At 32.1% G+C, this 27,622-nt stretch overlaps 1 protein-coding gene across 1 annotated transcript; it reads left to right on the forward strand.

Annotated features, from left to right (window-relative positions):
• The first annotated feature begins 8,383 nt into the window (after nt 1-8,383).
• On the forward strand, nt 8,384-23,195 carry LOC134706290 (uncharacterized). Its single transcript, XM_063565079.1, has 9 exons — nt 8,384-8,530; nt 12,443-12,700; nt 14,337-14,524; nt 16,745-16,789; nt 20,112-20,158; nt 20,369-20,470; nt 20,851-20,942; nt 21,414-21,543; nt 22,790-23,195. The coding sequence occupies exons 1-9, from the start codon at nt 8,526-8,528 to the stop codon at nt 23,075-23,077; spliced, it is 1,155 nt and encodes a 384-aa protein (XP_063421149.1). The 5' UTR covers nt 8,384-8,525; the 3' UTR covers nt 23,078-23,195.
• Nucleotides 23,196-27,622: the final 4,427 nt, after the last annotated feature.

The raw sequence follows: 27,622 nt of genomic DNA on the forward strand, positions 1-27,622 counted from the left end.
CAACTTTTCTCTTAGGACGTATTGAAAAAAAGAACAAACGACGAAACACAATTTCTTCAACAAATTGGCTACACTGATAGAAGTTTCAACGACAAACTAAGACATATTTAAACAAAAAAAATCTAAATTATTAAAATGTTGACTACCTGTTTTCTGGTGTTTCTGAAAAGTGAAAATCAATAGTGAGTTCTACTTTTAAATTGAATTTTTTATCCAATATAAATTACTGTACTGCGTGACCAATAAAAAACGTGTTTAATTTAATTTAGAAAGCAGAGCAACTAAACCTTGACCAGATATGTGCTCACTGTTAAATGAAGTGGGACCAATTGTCCACTTACCACTTCACTTAATTGTTTTTCTGATTCTTCATTAATTAATCATTTTTAATCAAAAATTTACAAATAACAATATGTCACCCAAACTCCATTTGGGTGCCATAATAAGTGACCTCTTGTCCTCTCTTCTATTAATCAGAATGAAACTATAACGATAAAGTCATACACATTGGTATTATGTATAAAATACAACTTTGTAATATAAATAATTATTTTTATAGAATATTAAAATCTATGTATACCAAAGACAGATTATGTGTAAAAATAAATGATAAAATGACAGAGTTCTTTGTATCAGGGGTTGGTGTAAGGCAGGGGGACGTTTTAAGTCCAAATTTATTTAAATTTTTCATAAATGAACTTCCAAAAATTTTGCTGGAAAAGTCAGAATCAGTTTGTTTAAATAACGAAAAGATACCATGTCTCCTATATGCTGATGACCTGGTCATTTTTTCAGAATCTAGAGCAGGGCTTCGATACAAACTTGATATTTTATATAACTATTGTAATGAATGGTGTCTTGAAGTCAACTCCCAAAAAACCAAATTATTATATTTAATAATAATGGACATTTGATAAAAGATGACTTCCATATAGGGGAGGAAAAAATAGACTGTGTAAAGCAGTATAAATACTTGGGTCTTATAATTCAAAACACTGGTAAATTTACTGAGGCTAGAAAACAACTTTACCAAAAAAGTCTTAAAGCCTGTTTTAAGCTCTATAGGGACTTGAAATCCTCAAAACCTAGTATTGGTACTTTTCTTCATTTATTTGATCATTGTATTAAACCTATTATTTTATATGGTTGTGAAAACTGGGGCACTATTAATATAACCCCTAAGAGAAAATCATCATCTCTCTTTGATATATTTAAGGATTGGGAGTCTGAAAAACTTCACCATACATTTTGTAAATATATCCTTGGAGTTACTAAATTGTGCACTAATATAGGAGTTCTTACAGAACTAGGAAGATATCCTCTTTACATAGACATGTTAAAACAAGTCTTCATGTATTGGCACAGACTTGAGAATTCCCCATCAAACCTGCTGAATAATGCATATAAGGAGTATATGCATTTACATAGCTTAAACAAAGGTAATAATTCCTGGTACACTAATATACTCTTTTATGGGGAAAAGTTAAACTTTAATTTGGCTTATTGTAAAACCCTAAGTAAATATAAATTTAAAAAATCACTTAAACAATGTCTCCGAAACAGTTTTCTTGAGACTTGGAAAGTAACCAGAGATTCTTATTTACAGGATAAAGGTAAATTGAGTACTTATTTCAAATTTAAATTTTCATTTGGTAAAGAAACCTATCTATCCTCTATAAATAATGGCAATTGTCGAATTCTTACTAAATTTAGGTAGCAATACACAGTTAGAAGTTTAGTTTCGCATTATGGCCCCTGTGAATTTTTTAAATATGAAAGTTTTTGTACAATAAAATTGATTTTTAGGTAATTGAAGAATAATATAGCCTTCTTAGTGGGTTTATATGAACATTTAGATTGATTTTAACATGTTTTATAGGCCATTTCAATGATTGACAGTCCGTATTTTCCTATCCGTACCGTTCATAGGTCCATAAATTATTGTAGTGTTTATCAACAAATATTTTGCGCTCGATCTTTTCAATTCAATTTTATGGAAAAACGAGCAGGAAGACATATGATTTTTTTTGGACCACTTGATAGATTTAAACCTATGGATTCAGGAAAGGTATCACTGTAATTCATTGAAATTTTCCTTTAGACCAAATTTTGGAGACTTTTGTGACATGTTCACCCCCCTTTTTTGCTATATTTTGTATCTAAGAAATGCAGATTGTTGCCATGGTTACACCCAAAAGGGATTATATTTCACCCTTATGACCATTAGAAATCAAATCTATGGAAGATTCTCTTTCTACAAGTATATACATGCATAACACACATATAAAGCCTTCTTTGTTAGACAGGAGGGGAAAGGGGGTGTTTAAAAATTATGAGTGTCAATTTTAAGTTTTTTTCCTAACTGTGTATTGCTACCTTAGGTTAAGTAATCACAAATTAAGAGTTGAAACTGGTCGTCATGAACGCAGGGTAAATATGTCAGGTAAATTAGAGAGTATTCCACGATGTGAAAGACTTTGTCAATATTGTAATTTGAATGTGACTGAGGATGAACACCATTTTTTATTGCAATGTCCTCTATATGTAACTTCAAGAACCATTTTACTTGATGATTTATTTATGGAATATCCAAAACTAAGAATACTTAATTCGCAAAACCTATTTATATGGATTATGACAAATGATAATGATAATTTTATTAAAAAATAATGCAAATTTTTAACTTCAAACTTAGAAGTGAGAAATAATACTGTCAAGTGAATTAATACAGGTTTTAATGATAATATTTGGGGAAGAGTTATCTTTCTTTTGCTGAACTGACAATGTCGTATATATATGTACTATTGTTTTGTTTTTATATAAATCATATTATAATGTTTAAATTTCATATTGTTTCTAAATATGTATTTTAATTTATGTTTTGTCTATTATCCATTTTGTTTGTAATTCATATGCCTATAAGTGCCCTTTGATTAGGAAATAAACATATTTGATTTGATTTGATAACTTGACCTAAAACATTTGTACACAACTCTTACAATTTTTAAATTATAATAAGCAAACTGTTCTTTGTCGGGAGCTTGTTATTCGGTGATTGTCGTTTATTGGTGTGGTTCATATATGTCATATCTGATTATCGTTTTGTTATAGTCATTTTGGGCCTTTTATAGTTTGCTGTTTGGTGTGAGCCAACGCTCCGTGATGGCGACCGTACTATTATCAATAATTGTTAACTTTTGAAAAAAAATATGACGTGGATGGAGAGCTGTCTCATTGGCACTCATATTGCATCTTCTGGTTTATATAAGTACTCAGTTTTATCTTTAATTGATCACAAGTTCATGGTGAAACACACCGTCATATTTCAATAACAAACAGTACAGTTTGTGTCAAAACCGTACTTAGTCATGATCAAACATAGTCAAATATAGATTTATTTCGTCTTCAAGCAATTGTTCCACTACTGAATTGTCGTTTCTTCTTACAAGTACACTTGGTATAATCAAAAACCTGATAATAAAATGTTCAAATAAGGCCTTTGAAAATGTTGGAATTAATTACTTTTGAAGTGTCAAAAACTTGTTGGAAGTATTTGATAAATTGCATGCTTATATTGGTGATTTTGAATCTGTTGGAAGTTTTTATTCAGAATCAGAATCAGAATAATTTATTATAGTGTCACATACCAATATAAAACACAATGAATACATATAATTACATAATATGCAATTAAAAATTATTGAATATTACAATTAAAATATTGGTACCCAGCCAAATTACTGACTTATGAGACACTTTAAAAATATCACATATATTATAAAACAATTAAAACTAATGTACTAAAATATAACTATACACAATACCTTCTTCGATAAAACATTTGATATAAAGTTTTAGCTAAAAATGGTTGAATAGCATCATTTGACATTAAAAAAATTAAATTTTCCTGTAAATCAAGATCGTTAAAAGAATCACAAATATCACCAGATTTTTTCATTAAATCATATCTTAAATCTGCATAAAAATCGCAGCCTAATAAAAAATGTTTTTCATCTTCTACACAATTATCTGTACAATATATACAAGTGCGCTCATTTAAAGGAATTTTTGGCTTGGTGTATCTACCCGTTTCAACTGCCAGTGGTAAACAGCCACTTCTAAAATTTGACAAAACACGTCTATGCTGCCTGTTACGAACTAATTTTACATAAGAACTAAATTCTAAAACATGTTTATACTCTCTATAAATACGTAATTTATTACCATTACATTGATTTCTTTCATTAAACATTTTTTCAACCCACTCATTTTAATCTTTTTCACATAGTTTAGATTTGATATCTTGCAGTTTATGTTTAATGGAAAAAGTATCATTAATAACATTTTCAATACCTAAAATTTGTGCTTTCTTTATACAATTTTTATCCCAAGACCTAGAACAATCCTTACTCCACATATGAACCTTATACGTAAGTCTTGTATCATAAGCTTTGCTCACTCTAAGAAATAGACGAAAAGTGTCCAAAATTTCTGCTGATTTCGTACTTGTAAGTCCCATATCACCTTGAATGGCTATATTTGACGCATTTGAAGCACTTCCTAAGAATAACCGACATTCTTTGTTCTGTATAACTTGTACCTCTCTCCAATTTGTATGTCCCCATATTCCAGAACCATAGTATAGAACAGGCTCAACTACCGACCTATATAGTTTCGTTAACACATTATAAGTCATTCCACCACACGAAATAAATTTAGCATATAAGGCTGAAAGTGCTCTGCTTGCTGATTTAGTAATTTCTCGTACTGTATGTTTATAATCCAGAAATTCATTCAAATGTAGTCCCAAATATCTGTAGGATGAAATATAATTAACTAAAATATCTCCGCATTTAAATTCAACGGCAGATCTAGCAATGTTTTTATTACGGTAATGAATAACTTTCGTTTTTTCTGTATTTAGAGTCATTCTCCATTTCCTACACCAGGTGTTTAAACAGTCCAACATCTTTTGTAAATTCTGCTCATTTGGAGCTATCAACGCAACATCGTCAGCGTAAAGAAGAATAGATACATTTAAGTCACCAATATCTACACCAGCATTAAGCGAGCGAATATCCTCCGCAAGATCGTTAACATATATAGAATACAAAGTAGGAGACATTTTACAGCCTTGTTTCACACCGTATTGAACCGGGAAAATATCTGTTAAGTTGTTTCCTAATTTTACAGCACTTTGTGTCGCATCGTAAAGAGACTGAATTGCTTTTAGAAACGTTCCGTTAATACCCATTTTCATCAGCTTATACCACAACATGTCCCGATTTACATTATCAAAAGCCTTTTTCGCATCCACAAAGCACACGAAAGAATCTTTCCTTTGTAACTTTCTATTTTTAATAATTGTTGTAAGTATATATAAATGATCCAAACAGCTTCGGTTACGTCTAAATCCATTTTGCTCTTCTGCTAACATGTCATTTTGTTCTAACCAATTTGTCAATCTTTTATTCAAAATATCCGCATATATTTTGCACGGCACTGATATTAATGAAATTGGACGATATTCAAGTGGATTAAGGGGGTCCATTTTCGGTTTCGGAATCGGAGAGATCATACTCGTTAACCATTCACTAGGAACGTGCCCTTCTATGAAACAAAACTGAATAATTTTATATAGCAAGTCTATACACGTGTCATTTCGTAAAATCTCACCCGGTATCTCATCAATTCCCGCGGATTTACCTTGCTTAGCTCGAAAAACGGCCTCGCGTACCTCATCCCTTTCTATAGCTCTATTTAGTTCCGTTGTATCGATATTATTGTCATTGACTAAATTATTCCTATTTTGAAGTTTATTTTTAATGTCCTTAAGAAATTCATCATCATACGAACCATTTATATCAGCACTGTTGTACAGCTTTTCGTAGTCTATTTTCCATTTTTCTAATACAGAGTCAATGTCACTTGTAATTTCTCCTGTTTCTGATCGAATTTGAAAAGTTTGTCTCGATTTGCGATCATTGGCAAGTCCTAATTTGCCTATAGACTTCCAAAATTCTTCTTCTGTTCACCAAGTTTTTCAAGTTTATTTTGTTGTTCTAGCTGATAATTCCGCTTCGCTTTACGATTTAATTTGTCGAAATCTTTTCGTGATTGCATAAATCGAGTACGGAGTTTAGATTTTCCAATTGATTTACATCGCTTCCATTGCCTCTCAGCGTCACACGTTTTGTTCCACGAGTCCTGTAATTCATCAGACCAATACGGTTTCCGCTTACACTTATTCGTGCGCATATTAGAAACGGGCGGTTTCAATTCTTTACATGTTAGCTCCAGTTCTTTAATAAGTAAATGTTTCAGTTCGACAAAAGCCTTATTAACGTCTTTACTGCGGTTTAAAGCAACTTCGATTCGACATATAGTATCTCGTAATACATTTTGCATATTTTCACTAGAAAAAGGTTCGTTATTCAATCCATCTAGCTTGAACTTTCTTGGACCTTTAACCCGATTTGCTCCTATACCGCTCTTGTTTTGTTCTACTTCCGACATATCGGTTCTAACTCGTATGCCCCATTCTAACAGTGAATGGTCCGGAATCGATTCGTATCCGACAAGAGATAACTCAGTCACTAAGTCTGACATTGTATTCACTTTAAAGTTAATTACCTCATTTAACTGTTCATGTTTATTTTTCTACCTTATATACCATATTGCCTTACATTCTCATTAAGAAAAAAATCACACACCTAAGTAAATGGGCATTTAAAAAGGCAGAATGTGAATATATTTATTCGCTTTGGAGATTCCGTATATCGTCAGGTTATCGGAATTACAATGGGGACTAAATGTGTACCACTCATTGCGGACCTGTTTTTTTTTATTGCTATGAGCTACAATTTAAGACAAAAATAAACAAAGACCCACGGAAACAACATCTGATACAAAAATTTAATAATGATTATAGAAAAACTAATCGAAGAATTCAGATAGAGAAAAATATTCAACGAGTGACCGTACAACACATCAGTTAATTCATGAATGCGCGTAATTATCAGTGTTGTTCGGTCACGAGTGTCAATTAACTGCCAGTAGTCTGAACTGAACTAGTAAATATATGTGTTTAGGTGCCAGCTGATGGAAGCTGAATTTCTCGCTGCATTGAAGACCTATTGGTGATCTTCTGCTGTTGTCTGTTCTATTGTCGGGTTGTTGTCTCTTTGACACATTCCCCATTTCTATTCTCAATTTTATTTTATTTTTAATCAGTTTTCAGTGGATTTGACTTACTCTACACTTTTACAATGATATTATTAGAGAAAGCAACTAATTTATTTAATTTGATGACACTAACACTTCATCATGATCTATAACCAAAACATTTACCATAAACAGAGATGGATGAATAGAGTAAGACTTTAAATATAAAAATATAATGGCCATCTCTGTCGTCAACGGATCATAACAAAATCAAAGTCGTGAATTGAGTAACATGTAAGTCTTGTGTCAATCAACATAAACACAATCTTTAGATTTTCAGACATGAAGTATAATGCATAAGTGCAAATAGAAGTTTTATATTTGTTACAAGAAAACAGGTAAAACCATATTATCAAAGTCTTCATAAGTTCGATTAGTGTCCTCGCTCTATTGACATTTCAAACTCTGATCTAAAGTGGAGGCTTCTAATGCATCTGTTGGTAACCGAAGTTTCAGACGAAATAAACGTAACTTTTTCAGTATTCGTGTAAGGAAGCGATAAACATGCAGCGATGATTTTTTTTGCTAGAGTATTTCTATGTTATCTTATCCCATTTCAAAAGAAAACCTTATGCATTTCTCCATTCTGTCACTGTAAAAAGGACACTGTAAAAAGGACACTGTAATAAGACATTGAAGCCCTGTATCATGTGTAAGGTCATTATAAGATAATTTAACGCACACTACATATATTATTTTGTGTGCACAATATATTTAAATTGTGCGCACAATATATCATGGCCGGCCTATCGAAGGGTCGGTTGGTCCTCTCCGCATATGGTAAAATCTCCAGTATGCCTTCTGAATGTTCAAATATTATTGTCAAAAATTTCAATAACAGACTAGTCGAAGGGTCTCCAGCGGTTCTCGGTCGTGGCAGGTACATGGGACGGTATATCGAGGGCTACGGCGGGTCTCTAAATTTTGCGCACAATATTATTTTTTTTTCCTTGCATGCTAGCGGGGCTCCGTAGAATAGTTATATAATAATGAAGTTGAAACAGTAGGTTAGAAGGGTAAAACAACCTTTGTAATTATTGTTATTTGAGTTATCTGGTTAAATTATGCTATTAAAATGGACGGTCAATGCCTCCTTCTATAAAAGGTAAAGCAGAGTACTGGAAGTCTGTGTTAAAAAATATCAATGTATGATAATAACGTTCTTGAATGAACGATTTGTTAACCCTTTTAAATATTGCTAAATGACGTGTTGAATTTTCCCGTAATTTTACGTCCATTATTATGACGTCAATGTGGAGTAAACGTTTCGAAGTGCAAGTAAACAGGAATATTTACTATCTATGAGGTAAGGTAATTAAAAACGGAACAAGTGTCGAAATTATTATTATAATATACGAACTATACACTTGAGAAAAACTTAATTGTTCTTTACTCGAAAATTGATAACATTTTCACTGATATTTCATATCTTACTGTAGGCTTCGTTTTATTAGCTGCTCCAATGATTTTTCTTCTGTTTAACGTTTTATCTGTACATATGTTTACTGAACGTATGAATTGGTGGATATATTCTATACTATTTTGTCTTAAAAAAATGAGGCATATAATTGCAACATGAAATAACCATGTTGTAATTATTTTATGACATTTAAATTGAATCAAGGGATGTATCAAAAGAAAAAAATGATAGTAACATCTCACGTTGCAGAAACTTCCAATCTGTATTTCTCTGTATTTGCCCAATGGTCAACTTTGACTCGTTATGTTACTTCACTCCTCGTAAATTTACGTTGCGCAATCTCAGCAGCTTGGTAAATGACACATAAACCGATATTTGGGCATCCCCAATTCTGAGTGACGTCGCGTACGGTGTTGGTGTTAGTTTTGGTAACGTTAGTTTGACGTTATTTTTCATGCATTGTATAAATAACGTAGTACGTTTTTTTCATTTCGTACAGCTCAATCATACAGCATAATTTATATGAGCGGTTTGCTTGACTTGCTACGTATAGAACCGAAATGCAAAAGCGGCCCATATTTTTTTAAGGTACAGTTAAATTAAAACGGAAAATAATATTCATTTGAATAAGTATCCCCTTGGAGCAAAGATATTTTCTCTTTCTTTTGATTGTAACAGGATATTTATAATTAATCCGTTTCCACTTTGAGGGTGCGAGTGCTTCCTTGTAGCCTTAGCCTGCTCTTTTTAAAATCTAAAAGGGTGACTTTTATGTGCAAGAGATATTGCTCTCTCTTAACACGGTTCAGTCATTTATCACCCCCTTCAGACGGACTATCATGGGTTCACAAGACCATCATACTCGTAAATGTTGTCAAGGGCTTATTCTTTTATCCGCTTTTGATAATTTCCGAATAAAGATTTTATAAGTTGAATCGTTTGTTTCGTCGCCTGTATTAAATGTCAAAGAATCAACAGTTAAAAGCAAATTCAAAATTAACCACAATAAAATTAATTTAATCAAATTTGCCAATTTCATAAACAAAAGGAAATTTAATCTCAACTATGAACAAGAAAACAGATGGGCGCAGATAATTTTAGCGAAAAACTACTAGGGGACATTTTAGCGCAGACATTAGAGCCCATTTTAGCGCTGGATTAATCCGTTCATCTGTATTTTCGAAAGCCCATTTTTAATAGCGAAAATTTTCCTAGTTGAATAATACTAAAACCACGAGCATTAATTTATGCTGGCTTAATATCAAAGTTGTATGTATATTTATATGTTCACTTTGGTTCATCATGGAAATAAAAGTAATTCTATAGTTGTCACTCAGCTATTTACGTTTTTCTTGATACTATCATCAAATTGCAAACAACAACATATATAAAAATACAATGTATAGGTGAATGTGCACAACAATCTATTATAGCTGACTATGCGGTAATGGCTTTGCCCATTGGTGAAGGCCGTACGGTGACCTATAGTTGTTAATGTCTTTGTAATTTTGGTCTTTTGTGGATAGTTGTCTCATTGGCAATCATATCACATCTTCTTTTTTATATAGACAAGATAAAGAGAAAAATCAGTTCCTACTGCAACTTTATGAACAGTATTGTGTGAGGAAATAAATTTTGTACAGGGGATATACACAGAGCCCATTACGTACGTTCTCTGGAATATAAATTCCAGGCTAGAACTGACATTTAAAATTTGATATATCAGATCCCTTTTGCACTGATTGTGCATGGGTTTTCTCTTCTAGATCTCGCGCATGGGTCTTTGTTTTTAATAAAAAGTGTGCAAACAAAATAAATATTGAAACAAATATATAGGAAGGATGAACTTAATGATGAGTTATTAATCCTTGTATGTGCCCGTCGAAATTGATAAAGAAGCATGCCAGAATTTGTTTATCCTTGCATGTTCCTATGTCCCTAGAAACACACTATCCATTCTTTCTGATTTGAAAATGTGCAATATAAATTGATCCTTTTTTTATTATAATCGTTCGTTCTGAAGACACCAGGTCCCATGTACTGAATACAAATAACGTTCAAACTAGTACCGCAAACTGCCTCAAATAATAGATAAAAGGGGAGGAAGAGGGTTTCAGAAACATTTAACCTGTTAAGAAAGTTTTGAATAAACATTCAATGACATATTTGTCGCTGGACATCAGATAAACAATGAATCAATGCACAAACAAATGCGCAAATTTGGGTTACGCAATGTTTCAATCAATCTCATTATTATAATTAAATCATACTATTGGTATAGAAATTCACAATTTGTTACATCAAATTGACTATTTGTTATCTCTAATTGATATTTAATTGTTATATCAAATTGATACTCTGTTATATCAAATTGACAATTTGATAAATTCTTATATCAAATTCATAATTCGTTATATCAAATTGGATAAAGTTAATAAGCATGACACGTAAAGGCTTCCGCAATTTTCGACGTTAGGCACTACATGTCAAGTTTTACAGAACGTAACGTCAAAACAAGTAAAAAAGCATGGTGTGACATTATGACTAGACAAAAGTAATCGCTGACTGTGTCGTTAATACTTCCGACATGTGATCGAAAATGGGTTCAAAAAAATCCCTGAACAATAGATTTTAATGTTATATAGTATTTTTTGTGCTATTATTATTTCAAATTTTCCTCCCTCCAAAACTGTATAATATGACTTATCATACTTGTAACAAAAATGTAAAAAACGGCGTTTTGTGACATTTTGACTAGACAAAAACAAAAAGATCGCGTTTATTTGTTTTTCAATATTTTCTCTTAAAACTTCGACACAATTTTTTTTTTATACACTTAAAAAAAAGTTTTCTCGTTTGAATAAAATTTCATATCGTAGAAAAGACTGCAACTGCCTTTTACTTTTCATAAGACACTTAACAAATACGCCAAAACGTCAGAAAACGGCGAGTGTGACATTTCAACGGATTTAATAAAATTAACAATTTAGGACATAATTTAAACAATACTAACTAATTGAAGACATAGCAAGTAGTATATTTATTGTATAATTTTGACACAGGAAGGATGGATATGTAAATTGTGGTTTGGATCTGCAGCTTTCGTTCGAATTTTGAAGAACTCCGAATAAATATGCGAGATTTGGGTTTTGTGACAGAAATACAAATTTCAAAGAATCATTAATTCTTCCACGATCTTTTGAAATGTTGTGACAAAACTTTTTAATTTTTTTTCCTAATTATATACGGAATAAAAAGACATATCATTTCGGAATAATTTATTTGAGTTACCTTTTAAAATCACTCTTAACTTCACCCCTATCAATATTTTTTTTCGATTTTCGGCTTGACCACAAAACAAAGTGAACTTTTCGTCCTGGTCAGACGCGGCCAGTTAACGATGACGTCATAAATAAAACATACACCATTAACACAAAAGACTACTCTTTCTAGGAGTACAATTTTTTTTTAATGAGTTCAAAAAATTACAAGAATAACTTCAAAACAATGCTGATCATATGTCGCGGTGTTACTTGTCTACACGCTCAAAATCAGTGTTATTAGGAATCATTCGAGTAACAAAATGAATAAAGTATTGATTTGAAGGCATATTCCATTTCTACTTTTAATTACGCACATTTTGATATATACATTTATATAGTTATCAATTCCGAAACTTCTAACAAATGCAATAAAGGCGAACTGGAAAGCAAAACCCGTATTATCACCAACACCGTACGCGACGTCAGTGCAGTTCGTAAATGAAAAACAAAATCATTTTTAACGGATTTGTTTTAGTGAAAAAAGACATGTTTATGAAAGGTTCCATACCATGTGGATGATGAATTTGACAATTGTGCTGTTGTTGTTGCTGGTTGGGTTGACAGAAAGGACACATGCTGAAAATACTGCAGTAGTTAATGGAGAAGTAAACGCCGTAAACAGTGACAATTGTCAATTAACCTGTCAGTTACCGAATTTTCTGAAATCACTTTGTGATCCATTGATATCTCACCTTCATTGCAAGAAATCAATGGTTGAGAAAACGATAAAAAAGTGAGTTTTATATTGATCGTATCACAGAAGCCTTAAGATTAACTCTCTTCAAGTGGTAGCGTAAACAGATGTAGTTTAATTCGTATTTGAAACTTTTTTCGTTCAACCGTAAATTCTAATTTAATTGAAATACAATTCTAATTCGAATTGAAATGAAATACAATTCTAATTCGAATTGAAATGAAATACAATTCTAATTCGAATTGAAATGAAATACAATTCTAATTCGAATTGGATGATGCGATTTAGCCAATTCGAATCAATTCGAATTAGAAATAAAAGTGTCTGGACAAGATTAGTAAATTCGATTCGCATACGATTCGCTTTTAATTCGAATTCAATTTACGTGTGAACGAGGCATTACATAAGTGACAAGTAGACTTGTCAGATATAAAAGTCGACAAGTTTGTCAAATACATAAATCGACTTGTCGGAGGAGCAGATGTTTGTCACCATACATTTATATGGATCATGCATAATAAAAAAAAACAGTTCATACATTATTTAAAATGGTAGCATTATTTAAAACAAAATAATATATAAAATGAACAAGTGCATGGTGAACACTCTTCTGAAATAATTTGAATTGACTGGATTTGAGTAGGCATTCGTATTTTCCCGCAAAAAATGTTTAGTCTCCCATGCAAAGTTATAGTTCCTAGATTGCAAACGTTCTTGAGATATTCCCCCGCATACGTGTGCAAAGATATTGATGATAGTTCATAGAGCTCCTTTTCAAGTTTTGATTTAAAAAATTGTGCGGGAAAAAGCCGAAACGAAATTGTACCTTATGGATGTACTTAGGTGATGTTAGGTAAAAATTAAGAAATCAAGAAATTAAAATTGAGACTTTAAGGCTGCAACCATTTGATTTTCGGGGGGGGGGGGGGGGGGGGGCTATGTTTTTTTTGGGGAAAAAAAAGTTTATTTCCAGTTTTTGGAGAAAAAAGTAATTTGTCTCTGATTCTGAGAAAAAAAAAATTGTATTAAATGGTTGCTGCCCAAGCTGGTAGAGCTCCATTTAAGGATAAAGATAAGTTAAATATATTGATAGGTCATGGACCTCCTTTTCTAGATATTTCAGATTTAAAATATGGCGGGGAAAGGTTGACTCTGACTTTTACCTAAGGCAGCAACCAATCAAATGGTTGCTGCCTTATATTTGCATTGGTATTATTTGGGTCTCAAAACAAATGAAAGAAAATCAAAAATCTTCTAAAATTTTGGTAAATGACCTTTCATGAGCTATTAAGTCTTATATGAAAAAATAAATGGGTGTTATGGGGCAAAATATTTTACATTGTATTGTATGGAATAACACCAAGGAGTCCGAACATTTAACACAAATTCCAAAACCTCACCTAAGTACATCCTTATATTTGCGTAATGGAAATCGAGGCGATAGCAATACAGCGGAATGCTCTCACGGTCATCTGCTGTGAAAAGAAGTCCGACACTCTACAAAATACATAAATGGTCGGTTTTATTACGACATATGATATTGCTTTAAGAGAAGTTTTTGCGTGTCGGGTGTCATATAGATAATAAATAATAGAAAAGAAAAGAGTTGTATACAAAAGAATTATTGTTTTCCATACTACATACCTTAACATATATATATATATATGTATTTTAGATTAACTACGGTTGATAAAACCGTCCAATGTTATTGCATGTGGCATGCAGTTTTTAGGCATGGACGAGTAGATAAAAGTGTTTTTGCTATGATGGTTGACTACACGCCTTACAACAAAACAAAACAAATGAGTGTTAGGTTGTCAACATTGGGAAGAGAATGTCAAGCTTTTAACGATCAACTATGTGGTAAGTTATGTTTTGTAGAATAAATCAATCAATTAATTACTATTTACAGGTTCTCGTGTTTTTCCATTTTGTATTTCAAAAGGCTGTTCGTAACTAAAGCGTGTAGAAGGGGCATTATATTTTCTGGTCAATGCACCTGTCATGTCAGTCTGTTTGTCAGTCGCGTGTCAGTTTAAGTTTTTGGTTAATCTTTAAAAAAAAACTTTTGCTCAGTGCTCAAAGCACAAAAATCATGCTCGAAACATGAAATCCAACATTTTGATTGGTTGATCTTGGAGTATAAGTACAAAAAAACTGACTCGAAAGTTTTATGACCGCAGGTAATTTTTTGTACTCGTACTCGAAAATCAACTGGATTTCATGTATCGGGCATGATTTTTGTACTCCAAGCACTGATCAAAGTTTTATTGACTTCAACCCCAGATATTACGTTTTCTATTTATCACACAAAATTTAATTTTCCATGCATAATCTATTCAAAATCTGACAATTTTGCCCAACCTGTAGCGTGAAAAAAAGTTCGGTGACCCATACTTTTTAATATATATTTGAAAAAAGCTTGATGAAGACTATAATATTCGTACGATAACTGTGTAGGCCCTACTAGTACTAGGACCTAATCTATACTTTTGCACTCGAAATATTTTGCGTTTCTTTCATCAATGAATGTATGTTGCAGTTATTTATCTAGCATGAATATCTTTTTATTTTTGGTTTTTATTTACGGGAATTACTACACGACGGTGTTGCGTTAAGAATACAATGCGACTTAGATTAGCGCAAAAAAAGGTAATGGGAGCGCTAGCATGTTTAAAAACCAACGCTATGCTTTCTATATCTAGCTTGAGTATGAGCACATAGACCCTCATTTATTCTTTTGCATTCGACAATGTACTGCTTAACGAGTATTATTGCAAGAAAAAATCAGCAGTAGAAATTTTTGTCTGTATATTGTGTATTGACAAGAAGTTGTATTGGCCTACCTTCATTTTTTTTTAATTGCAAATTACAAATGAAAAATGACTGTTTTATTTCCCTTATTTTTTAATGGTATTCAGCCCTCATCATAGGGACTTTCCTTCAGGCATTTCTGGGACTCTTTGCAAAAAAACGGTTATATATGAGTTTGAATGTCCCTCTGGCTACATTCGCCTCTCCTTTAAAAATATATATTCTGTTCAAGTTTATTTTTTCGGAAAAGATATTTATTTTGAGTTTTGAGTGTTGACCACCATATTTTGTAGACAACACGTTCTTACATTTACATAAATTTTGTGTATATTGAATTGATTTGCTACACAACAGTGTTTACTGTTTTACTGATAACAAAAACCTAAGATGCTCACACATGACTTTTTGCGATAAAAGACAAGAACAGTATATAATTCCTAATCCATAAATATAGAAAGATGTGGTATGAGTGCCAATGAGACAACTCTTAATCCAAGTCACAATTTTTAAAAGTAAACCATTATAGATTAAGGTACGATCTTCAAAACGGAGCCTAGGCTTTCACCGAACAGCAAGCTATAAAGTTACTAGTGTAAAACCAATCAAACGGAAAAAATCAAGGGTCTAATCTATATAAAAAACGAGAAACGAAAAACACTTATGAACCACATAAACAGACTACAACCACTCTAACATCAGATTCCTGTTTTAGGACAGGTGCAAAAAATAGCAACAGGATTAAACGTTTTAATGGTACCAAACCTGCTCCCTTTTCTAAAACAGTAGTAAAACATCACAACTATGAAAGACACACTATAAAATAGTGTTAGAAATTGTGTTCAACATTACATTTCCAAATGTTTGAAAAATAGTATTGCAACCTTTAATCTGTATGATATTTAGTCAATCCGTAGTCACAATTTCTCCATCTTTTCAAATGATTAGCCATAAAAAAAATTAAAAAAGTGTTCTATTTATGTGGCGTAACAAATTGAAATTTAGTAGAAAGCTTTTGAAAATTTAAGGTCATTTTTGGCTTAACATTTTGAAAATAAATTTTCCAATAGGAACTCGAATGATATGAAAAATCTTATTTTAAAAAGTTGGTAATATCCATATTTTTATTTGACAGCGCTTTGACCTCTCACGGCTCTAACAAGTCCGTAAATGACCACACAACGTCAGAGCAATGTAAGACTACATACGGCACTATATCTCTCTCTCTCTATATGAAATTACTGTGTTTTACTTATTTACTTATCATTGTAGTTGGAAGACTTAAAGACTCTAAGGATGGATTATTTTCCAAAAATGGTACGTTGTTTTCTTTATAAAATAAAATATATTTGTATAGCATGAGTGAGTCACTGAGGATTCAAAATAGATTATGAACTAATAGTTATGGTGAATAAGGATACATCTAAAACAAAAATACAGTTAAGAAACACTTACCTAATTTTTAAGGATGTTTGGTACTCTGTTTTTAAAAATAACAAACTTTTTAAAAAACTGTTATGAGATGATAGTATATGAATAGAGAAACAAAAAAAGCAGAAAAAATGGACCAGTTTTCGAGATATAAGCCGTTGAAAGTTTGGCGGGAAATAATTCTCTCTAATTTTTTCTTACATTTAACATTAGCACATTTTTTGTTTTTAATGATCTTGACTTGCTTTACAGCCCTTGCACGGTCGGCTGAAAAAGTACGAAAAAATAACAAGGATTTTATAAGATTTTGAAATATGACTTGATAAACTTTATGTAATAAAATAATGAAAAGAAAAGTAGGATTTAGTAGGCATATTTTTAATGGCAATACATGGATAAAACCAGAGGATTCCGAAAATCTTGCAAAAATTGCAAAAATAGAGGAGCAAACATCCTTAAACAAATGACGATAAAACAAACCTGTCAAAATAGATGCAAACTGGGTACTATTAAGTATTATTTGTTCATCCTTTATATAGAAGTTTAAACTTAAAAAGTCTTGTGTTATAAAAACAAGTTGAAATAGTATTGCAGATTTAAGTTTTATACCTTGAACTAATTTTATATCTGAACTTCTAGTCTTAACTCCGACAGCAAGACACAGGAAAAGAAGAGATTTTTTAAATCTATGTACATTTTCAGATAGTATATTCAGTAAATATGCATCATATATTTAAAAAGGTCTGGTATTGTACCTGTGTCTTGCTGTCGGAGGGGCACGCGTGTTCATATGTATCATGAATTATTACAAGCACCTGTTAATTAATTTATCTCTTTCAAATTTAACGTTGCATGAAGATTAAAGTGTAATATTTTTCTGCAATGAGTCTCTTATATAACGTATGTCTTTATGATGTATTCTTGCTTTTTCAAAGCATACGCCTTTGTGTAAAAGCTACAGGACTCTTGAAGGTATGGGAGATATTTATGCACCCGCAACTGATAGTTCGAGGGCATATTGTTTCGCCCTTGTCTGTCTGTCCTTCCACCCGTTCGTCCCGTTATGGGTAAATAGTTATTCCGGATAACTCCTCCTACAGTTTGAAGCCTAGGAAGTTTAAACTTTGGCTTCTATTTGTACATATATAGAATGTGTGCATGTGGTCATGGTTTTGATTTTTATTATTTTTGTCCATTTTGGAGATAGTTGAACTTTGTCATTTTTGGAGTATAAACTTGCATAAGAGGTGCGTAAGTTTAACGTTTCCGGATAACTCATCCTATAATTTGAATGTTAGGAAGTTTTAACTTTGCAGGTATAGTTGTATTTGCTCTTTTCCTACAGTGAACCATAAACTTTGTGTATCTTTAAGGGGGCTTGTGGGTCTAAATCATTTTTATGACCCACCTACGATAGTTGAACTTTGTCATTTTGGAGTATAAACTTGCATAAGAGGTGCATAAGTTTGACGTTTCTGGATAACTCATCCTATAATTTGAATGTTAGGAAGTTTTAACTTTGCAGGTATATTTGTATTTCCTCTTTTCCTACAGTGAACCATAAACTTTGTGTATCTTTAAGGGGGCTTGCGGGGCTAAATCATTTTTATGCCCCACCTACGATAGTAGAGGGGCATTATGTTTTCTGGTCTGTTCGTCCGTCCGTCCGTCCGTCCTTCCGTCCGTTCGTTCGTTCTTTCAGGTTAAAGTTTTTGGTCAAGGTAGTTTTTGATTAAGTTGAAGTCCAATCAACTTCAAACTTAGTATACATGTTTCCAATGATATAATCTTACTAATTTAATTGCCAAATTAGACTTTTGACCGCAATTTCACGGTCCACTAAACATAGAAAATGATAGTGCAAGTTTCAGGTTAAAGTTTTTGGTCAAGATAGTTTTTGATTTTGTTGAAGTCCAATCAACTTAAAACTTTGTACACATGTTCATTAGGTTATGATCTTTCTAATTTAAATGCCAAATTATATTTTTTATCCCAATTTCAGGGTCCACTGAACATAGAAACTGATAATGGGGGTGGGGCATCCGTGTACTATGGACACATTCTTGTTTTTCTCCTAATATAGGATTTCTCTATATTTTTTCATAAATGAATTTCATTTTTTTACATAAATGAGGCCGTTAGTTTTCTCGTTTGAATTGTTTTACATTGTCTTATCGGGGCCTTTTATAGCTGACTATGCGAATGGGGTTTGCTCACTGTCGAAGGCCGTACGGTGACCTATAGTTGTTAATGTTTGTGTCATTTTGGTCTTTTGTGGATTGTTGTCTCATTGGCAATCATACCACATCTTCTTTTTTATATTTAACATATACAAAAATAGAAAAAATGAAATAAAAAAATGGGGTCACCGTTCATTCAAGCTCACAATCTGCCTGCGAAAGAAGCATATACTTTAGTTAATGTCCTTTTTTCTGTTGAACTAATAGGAGAAATAGAGGTTATATCGAAATAAAAAAGAACTAAATTCCAGAAATCGCTAAAATTTTACAATTATTTAGTTTATGTAAAACTTATGTGAAAATAATAATAAAAAATATAGGTCACCGACGAGTAAAGGAGATCTTTCAATTGTAATGCCAAAAATGGCATTTTTGCAAATAAAGGAAGATTATTTGTAGATTTTTCAATGATAAAAACATTTTAAAAGTCATCTCGGGCCAAACCGAATCGAGTTTTTTGGGTAGTTTTTTTACCATATAGAGTAATAACTAATAGTGTAATAAATCAAATTTGTAACGAAAAAACAAATGTTTAATTTTTTGCCGAAATTTTTGTACCCGCGAGCCTCCTTAAATTATACTTTGAATCTGCGCGGGAATCATTTGTGTCTCTGAGACAAAATAAATTCTCATATTGACTTTGTTGTAATACAGTTACTTCAGAGTGGAGTGCGGGGGCATCACTTTGTCTAGTTTTTATATAGTTTGTAAGACTTTACAATATAAAATGACAATATACACCATCGGCCATGACCGGGGTACGGATGATACAAAGTGTGAATGAAATTAAAAAAAAACACAATATCAGATATTGAAATATTATAATTTATAAAAAAAAAATCAAAAAAAAATCCTTTTAATCTTAAAAAATGATATGTGATTGACATATATAACTTCTGTTATATTTAGACCGGTATCATAAATATCTATATAAATAAAATCATTATAACTCGCTGTTTGCTTTGTAGATGGTTTGACCAAACTACTTGATGAAAATAAAAAACCAGCAAAGAAAGTAAGTATATTTATAACATTTAAACTTTTTAACGGATAACGCAATATTATAACGTGCGCCAATTCAATATTATCGATTCATTTTTATAATCATTAATATATTAAGTTCCTTTTTTTTACCTTAATCACTCTGTAACTTTTAAAATATACAATATTTCATTTAACCGGTACTTTAGAAGAATCTTGTATATTAAATTATCAATATCTGTAGGATACTGGTATAACACTGACCAATGAAGAAGAAATGATAATGTGGTTTGGAGTTGCTGGCGGTGCCATTGTCTTCATTATTTGCATATTTTTTGTAATCAGGGTAAAGTATTAATTTCATACTTATGAATGACATATTATAGTATACCAGATGTATTATAACCCTTAGGTAACGATGTCAATTAAAGAGGTAAGCTTGAGCCCTCGACATAAAGTTTTGTCCATTATTTTACTTTTTTTCTGTTTTGATGTCATATAAATTTGCCTAACCAAAGTAATAGTTTCTATTGTACCTAATGAAATGTAACCCTTGGACGCATTACAATTTACAGAATTCTCCGTTTCACTATGATCAGAAGTGTGAGAGATATTTCACAATAAAAAGACCGTTTCATAGTGAATAACAAATTTAAAATTATTGTCATTATATACAAAATGCTTATTTTCAGTGAGTAATTTTCATATATTTATTATTGATTACAGCTAAACAAAGATTCCTCTCCAAAATCCCCGTATGATAAAGGCAGCCTTGATGATGGGGGATTGTCACGAGACAAGCGGGACACCTGTTGTGAGTAAGTAGTTTGAAAAAAGTACATAAATATTCAGTTAATATGTAAAAAAAAAATCAAGAACAAATCCTAAACCAATCCATGCAAGTTCTGTTCTGTGTGGATACTGGTCCGGTTGATATAGGTGTGAAAAGTCTGGCTATCACTAGATTTGTTTATATTGAAGTCGTACAAAGGAATCTTATGACAGGGCTAGCCATTAAACAATTATAAAGCGCATAAAACTACGCTTTGAATGAGACACAAGAAAAAATCAACTTACTTTTTAAATTACGGCGAATCATTTGCTAAGGATAGATGTTTCACTAGTGAGGAGAAATATTTCTCACATCGAACAGAAAAATGTGAAAATTGTACAAACTTTAATAGAGAAAATAGCATCAACATTAGAAAAAACATAATTTTCTATTTGCAATCAGATATAGAGTCACAATTCTGGAAATACAAATGAACAATTCCAACTCTTTGTTTTAGCTCATTTATTGACAAGTTTAGACGTAACAGTAAAACAAGTGTAGCAGAAAAGGAAAAACTATTACAACAGAGGGTAATCATCCAGAAAAATCCAGTACCACAACCTCATTCTTATCCATCAGGAAAAAAGGTTTGTACTTTTTCCTAAGATATAAGTTAAAATTTTGTTCTCTTATTACATTGGTTGCAATGAATTACATTGATTTCCCAGTTAAATAAAAACCGATAATTTCACATGTGAAATAAACGTGGTAATTTGCCAATGTAATAAAAAGAATAACTATTATAAAAATATTCAACTCGTGACCGAACAACAGTGATAATTAATTCATGCGCTGCGCGCATTCGTGAATTAATGTGTTGTTTGGTCACTCTATTTTTCTCTATTTGAATTCTTCCATTAGTTATTCTATAATTACTCAATATAAGATGGGATACACGTCAATGTGATAGCAATTTAACAACACAAATAACAAACAAAAAATTTACCAACACATGACAGTCTTCCGGAAAAGATGTGAATGCATTAATCAGACTATCGTGTTCCATCAACATCATATTCTCCAGATAAAAACGAAGATAACGGCTGGATCCACTATAAATGAGGTCACAGGTTTAGAACAGGAAAACACATGTGTATTTTATTCTTCTTAGATATAGGGCTTGCACTTTATTCATTCAAACTCTTCATAACATTTTCGTATGTTTTGTGCTCTTTAAGATTGAAACTTATAGTGCTCATGTGTCATACTACCTCGATGGTCTCATGGCAGAGTGTTTGCCGGCATTTGGGATGATCTTGGGTTCGATCTTTAGTCTCTTCAAACAAAAAAATTGTTTCTTGATAAATAGTTTTTTTTTAATCCCATTTATGTCTATGATCAGAATGTCTCAAAAAATGTGTGACTGTGAAAACTTGTCAAATTTAAAACAAAATAAGAGAATGGAAATGGGGAATGTGTCAAAGAGACACCAACCCAACCATAGAGCAGATAACAGACGAAGGCCACCAATGGGTCTTCAATGCATCGAGAAACTCCAGCACTCGGAGGCGTCCTTCAGCTGGCCCCTAAACAAATATGTATACTAGTTCAGTGATAATGGATGTCATACTAAACTCAGAATCATACACAAGAAACTAAAATTAAAAATAATACAAGACTAACAAAGGCCAGAGGCTCCTGATTTGGCTTGGCGAAAAAATGCAGCGGTGTTAAACAACATGTTTTTGAGATCTCAACCCTCCGCCTGTACGGCCATCGTTTCACAAAGAATCGTACGACAATCTTAGATCGTACGTCGGTCGTAAACGATAGCTTGGTACATTGTTTGTTTTGTTCACTTTCTTCATTTATCAAATCATATTTTCTTTTTAGAAGGACAAAAGAAGAAGCGAAAAGGATAAAAAGCAAATAGCAGGCGACGATTGGAATTCAAAGTCAACCCAGTGTGGTACAGTTGACTTTGATGTGTCGCTGACATCTTTCAGTGTGTCAACAGAGGACACACGAGTGAAGACTTTGACAGGAATGAGAATGGCGGAAAGTGAATCTGATGGAGAAGAAGCTAGACTGTTTCATAGCTCATTGATGTATGGTAACAATGACACTCCTGATAAAACAAGGAACAGAGTAAAGTCAACTTCAAGCTTAGTATCAAATTGAATGCAACGTTTAATCATCAAAGATATGGATAGCAAAAAAACAATTATGTTTTTATTTTAAAGCATTTATACTACTACAAAATATATGACGAATTGTATTAAAATGAATTTTTGATCCATCGTTTCTTTTTATTTTAGTTTACATAGTTCTGAACTTGTTTTTCTTTCCATTTCTCATTAAAGCTAACTCTCATCATGCATAGAAAACAGTTGAGTTTTTGGTATATTCCCGCTATCATAGTTTAGTGTTGTGGATAGAAATGGTTCTTGTAAATTATTTATGACTATGAAGAAATAATTCAAAAAATGTGGTGCACACTGAATAACCCGCGTAGCAGGTTATTTCAAAGTGTGCACCACATTTGTTATGTTATTTTGAATAAACAGAAAAAATATTCCAGTCATTTTTTATAAAATCAATTCTAAATTCAATTTTAAGGGCATACAATACAGTTTTTATCCTGTATTGACATTTTGCTGACAATTTTCAAAATGTCAGGCTATTTGTTGCCTGATCAAATCAAATATGTAATAAAAAAAAAATACCCTCATTTGCTATTTTTTGAGTAAAATGGGGTCCAAATTTCATTTACTTAAAATTAGGATTTGTTGACATATTTTCCCTTTCGAAAGAAATACATAACTTTTTTGTTTTCAAAGATACAAGCTGTGTTTTGTTGAATTATTTGTAAATTCTGTTTTGTATAAATGTCCTTTTTTTTGCAATTTGTTTTTCAAATAACTCATATTTATCAAATGTTCACGAATGTAGAAAAAAAACGTATTTTTTGGCAGTATATTTACCAAATTAAAAAAAATTGGCACATATAATCTTCTAACTTAATCAAACCAAATGGCATTTTAAAAAAGAGGGGTTCATGAACTCGTTTTCCGCAAGTTGGATAAGTTTGTATGATTAAAATCAGTCGAAAACTGAATCTTTTCCCGATAACTCATAGTTTGACGTCGCTAAAAATAAAATTTACGCTAGCAAAGTCATTACCTCCCCTGTAACTGTATCGTATGCCCTTAAACTGCAGTAAACCATGAAAAAGCGTTAATGACGTCACAGTCACATGACAAAATTATGTCTATGAGCTGTTAACAAAACAACGTCAGCCAATCAGAAGACGCGTTACATTCAAAATTGAATTAGTCCATAAAACGGACTAACCATCAAATTTACTATGTGCCGGATCGTCTAGAATAGACGATACTATGCAAATAAGGAAAAAAATATATAAGTCTAAAAATTTGCACAATGGTAATTATATTATAGGGTTATGTCATGAATATTAGGGAATATTGTCCCGAGTAGAATTTTATATTGCACGAGCTTGCGATATATATGAGTTTGAAATAGGTCCCATCTATTTGTATTGTAGTCCTGTCATGTAATGTTATCATTTTAATGTTATAATTAACATTGCCATTAAAGCGGGAGGTTTGGCATGCCACAAAACCAGGTTCAACCCACCATTTTCCCCCTAAAAATGCCCTGTACCAAGTCGGGAAAATGGACATTGTTATATTATAGTTCGTTTCTGTGTGTGTCACATTTCAATGCATGTCTCTTCAGTGATGCTCGTGGTCAAAATATTTAAAATCCAAAGCTTATATAAAAGATGAAGAGCTATAATCTAAAAGGTCCAAAATGTATAGCCAAATCCGTGAAAGGTTTTAACATTGTTTTCAATTAGTTTTATTAGAATGGAGATAACAATATTGCATTTTAGCTCCGACGACATCAATTGGGGATTTGATGGTCGTAAATACCCGTTTACTGTCTCCACTAACGCATCGCCAGTAAACTTAATTTGCGACCATCAAACCCCCAACTGATGACGTTTTTGAAATACAATACAGTTATCTCCTAAATATAGATTCGATTTGGTGCGCACTAGTTGGAAAAATCCTGTACACGAATTTGAAACTCGTTCACACTTCTATTTATCTCGTGCACACGACCTTAAGCTCAAGGTCGAACCCATAACAGTAAGGGCAAGTATAGACACTACATTCAAGCTAGATACAGCTCTCAATCTAGATTTTTTGACCCTTTGGACATCAATGTGGACCAATTTGATGAAGGGGCTAAAAATTCTAAATCTGTATACATTGTTAGAGAAAAGAAAAGATGTTCACTTAAAAATTAGGAAATATAAAAACAAAAAAAGAAAACTATTTCACACAACACAATGTATTGGACACGTCGAATGAAATGTAAAGCAATCCATGTTGACCTCTATCAAAATATATTCAAATTTACGAAAAAATGCAAAACAAACCATGTTGACCTCTACAAGCTACAAGAGAAAAAAGAAGGTAATTGACTTACATACAAAACATACCAAGTGTTATATAATGCTGAAAGGCATTAGACTTTTATCTACTCATGTTTTGAATCATAGCTTATGGGGCTTCTTTGGTAGCTACTGAAGTTGCAGAACCAATTCTAAAACTGTTTGCAATGCTTTCAAACAATTATTAGTATCAGATTTTCATACTCAGAAAACATCATAAAACAAGTGAGATACCCATAAATGTGAAATGTCTCATTTTAAATTCATTGAAGTGCCGTGGAAAAAGTTTCAAATCTGAAGCTTTTGAAGGGATGCATAATAAATAAATATATATTCTACTGAAATCCTTATAAATGATTATTTTTTTTCAGAAATTGGAATTAATCAACATGCGTTCTCAATGTCGCATTTAGCCATCAGACACCGTGAACCATACAACTGGACTAATATAACTGCCTCAATATTTGGTATTGCATTGCTGAAAATTCTGGAGAAATACCTGAATTTCATTTAACTTTAGGGTATGACAAATCATGAATTGATATCAACGAATTCGGCTCTTTCTTTGGAACTAGCCCTAAACGGGAACAAACAATACTAGGGAAATGTTCATTTTTGAAGGAACCTTTCAAACGCCAAATCTGTATATTCTTTTTTTCAAATTTTGTCGCTATTATGATTTCGATTTAATGAAAACTCACGTGTAAAATCATGAACAATGTATTAATTTCTCTTTCAACATGATTTTTACCCAATGAATATTTATTCAATTCATTAACATTTACCGTAGAAGGACGGTTTAGCAGAGGTTGTTCGTTTAACTTGACTCTGTACAAGTGAGTGTAAACTCAGTATTGCTCCAATGGACACACTGGTGTTTGAGTTTACAGTTTATTGTGCACATTCTAGTGACTTACAGGATGCCAAACAATAGTCGAGGAGGAACTGAAAGTGTTGTTATACCTTTCTTGGAAATGTAATATTTTATTTTCAAAGGAGTAGGTTCAGTAAGATTGTAAATATTGGCTGTTTTTGACAATACAATGCACATATATCGGGTACTAGCACCATAAAGTCATGCTTAATTACTGAAATCTTCACAATTCTAGCATTTTAGTTAAATTTTAAACGGTTTTCGTGTAAAACGAAAGTGGCCGCATTCGTGTTCATCCTTAATATTGAAATATAAGTTGTATTTTATTATAATACATAACATATATAAAGGCTGAGGATGAACACGAATGCGGCCACTTTCATTTTGGACAAAAACCAACTGAAAAGTGACATTTTTCGGCATATTTGATAGATTTTTCATATCTGAGCTTGAATCGGATCGTTTTTAATGACTAAATCAGTTTAAATATTTCACATAAACTGATTGATTCAAATGAAATAGACACTTAAGTGTTTAAAAAGTGGTCAAAATCTTTCGCCAGATGAACCTGGAATTTGAGGCAAAAATCGGTCCTTACCGGACCTACTCCTTTCCTTGGAACTCAAATAGGTATTATAATTGAATACTTCAGACGCGCGTTTCGTCTACATAAGAACCATCAGTTAGGCTAATGAAACGTTCGTACAACTGGCTGCAAAACAAAATAGTTATAAAGCCAAACAAGTACAAAGTTGAAGAGCATTGAGGACCCAAAAGTTTAAAAAGTTGAGACAAATACGGTTAAGGTATTCTATGCCTTGGATAATAAAATCTTAAGTATGTTGAAAATTTCATACTTCTGTAAACACGAATTTATATGAATGACCAAATAATTCATATTCATGTCAACATCGAAGTGCTGACTACTGGGTTGGTGATACCCTCGGGGACGAAGCGTCCACCAGCAGTGGCATCGACCCAGTGAGGTTAATAGTTATCAAAGGTACCAAGATTATAATTTATTTTTTTATTTTTCATTGATCTTTTTGGTGTTCAAGCTACAGTGCATACATACATACATACATTTTTGCAATATATAAGTGATTGACATATGGCATAGTCATACTATTGATATTTTACGAATAAGACATAGTAAAAACAAATACAAGTAAATGATTTGAATAATCGGTATATGATACAAGTAAAAGATACTTTGGAATACATTAAATATACATGATCATATCGAGAATAAAATTTAATTAATTAATTAATAACTGATTAAATAAAGATTATAATTTAGTACGACATACTCGAGTTTCGTCTACATAAGACTCATAAGTGACGCTCATATCAAAATAGTTATTAGGCC

The sequence above is a fragment of the Mytilus trossulus genome, chromosome 2 (assembly GCF_036588685.1).
Source record: "Mytilus trossulus isolate FHL-02 chromosome 2, PNRI_Mtr1.1.1.hap1, whole genome shotgun sequence".
Lineage (NCBI taxonomy): Eukaryota > Metazoa > Mollusca > Bivalvia > Mytilida > Mytilidae > Mytilus > Mytilus trossulus.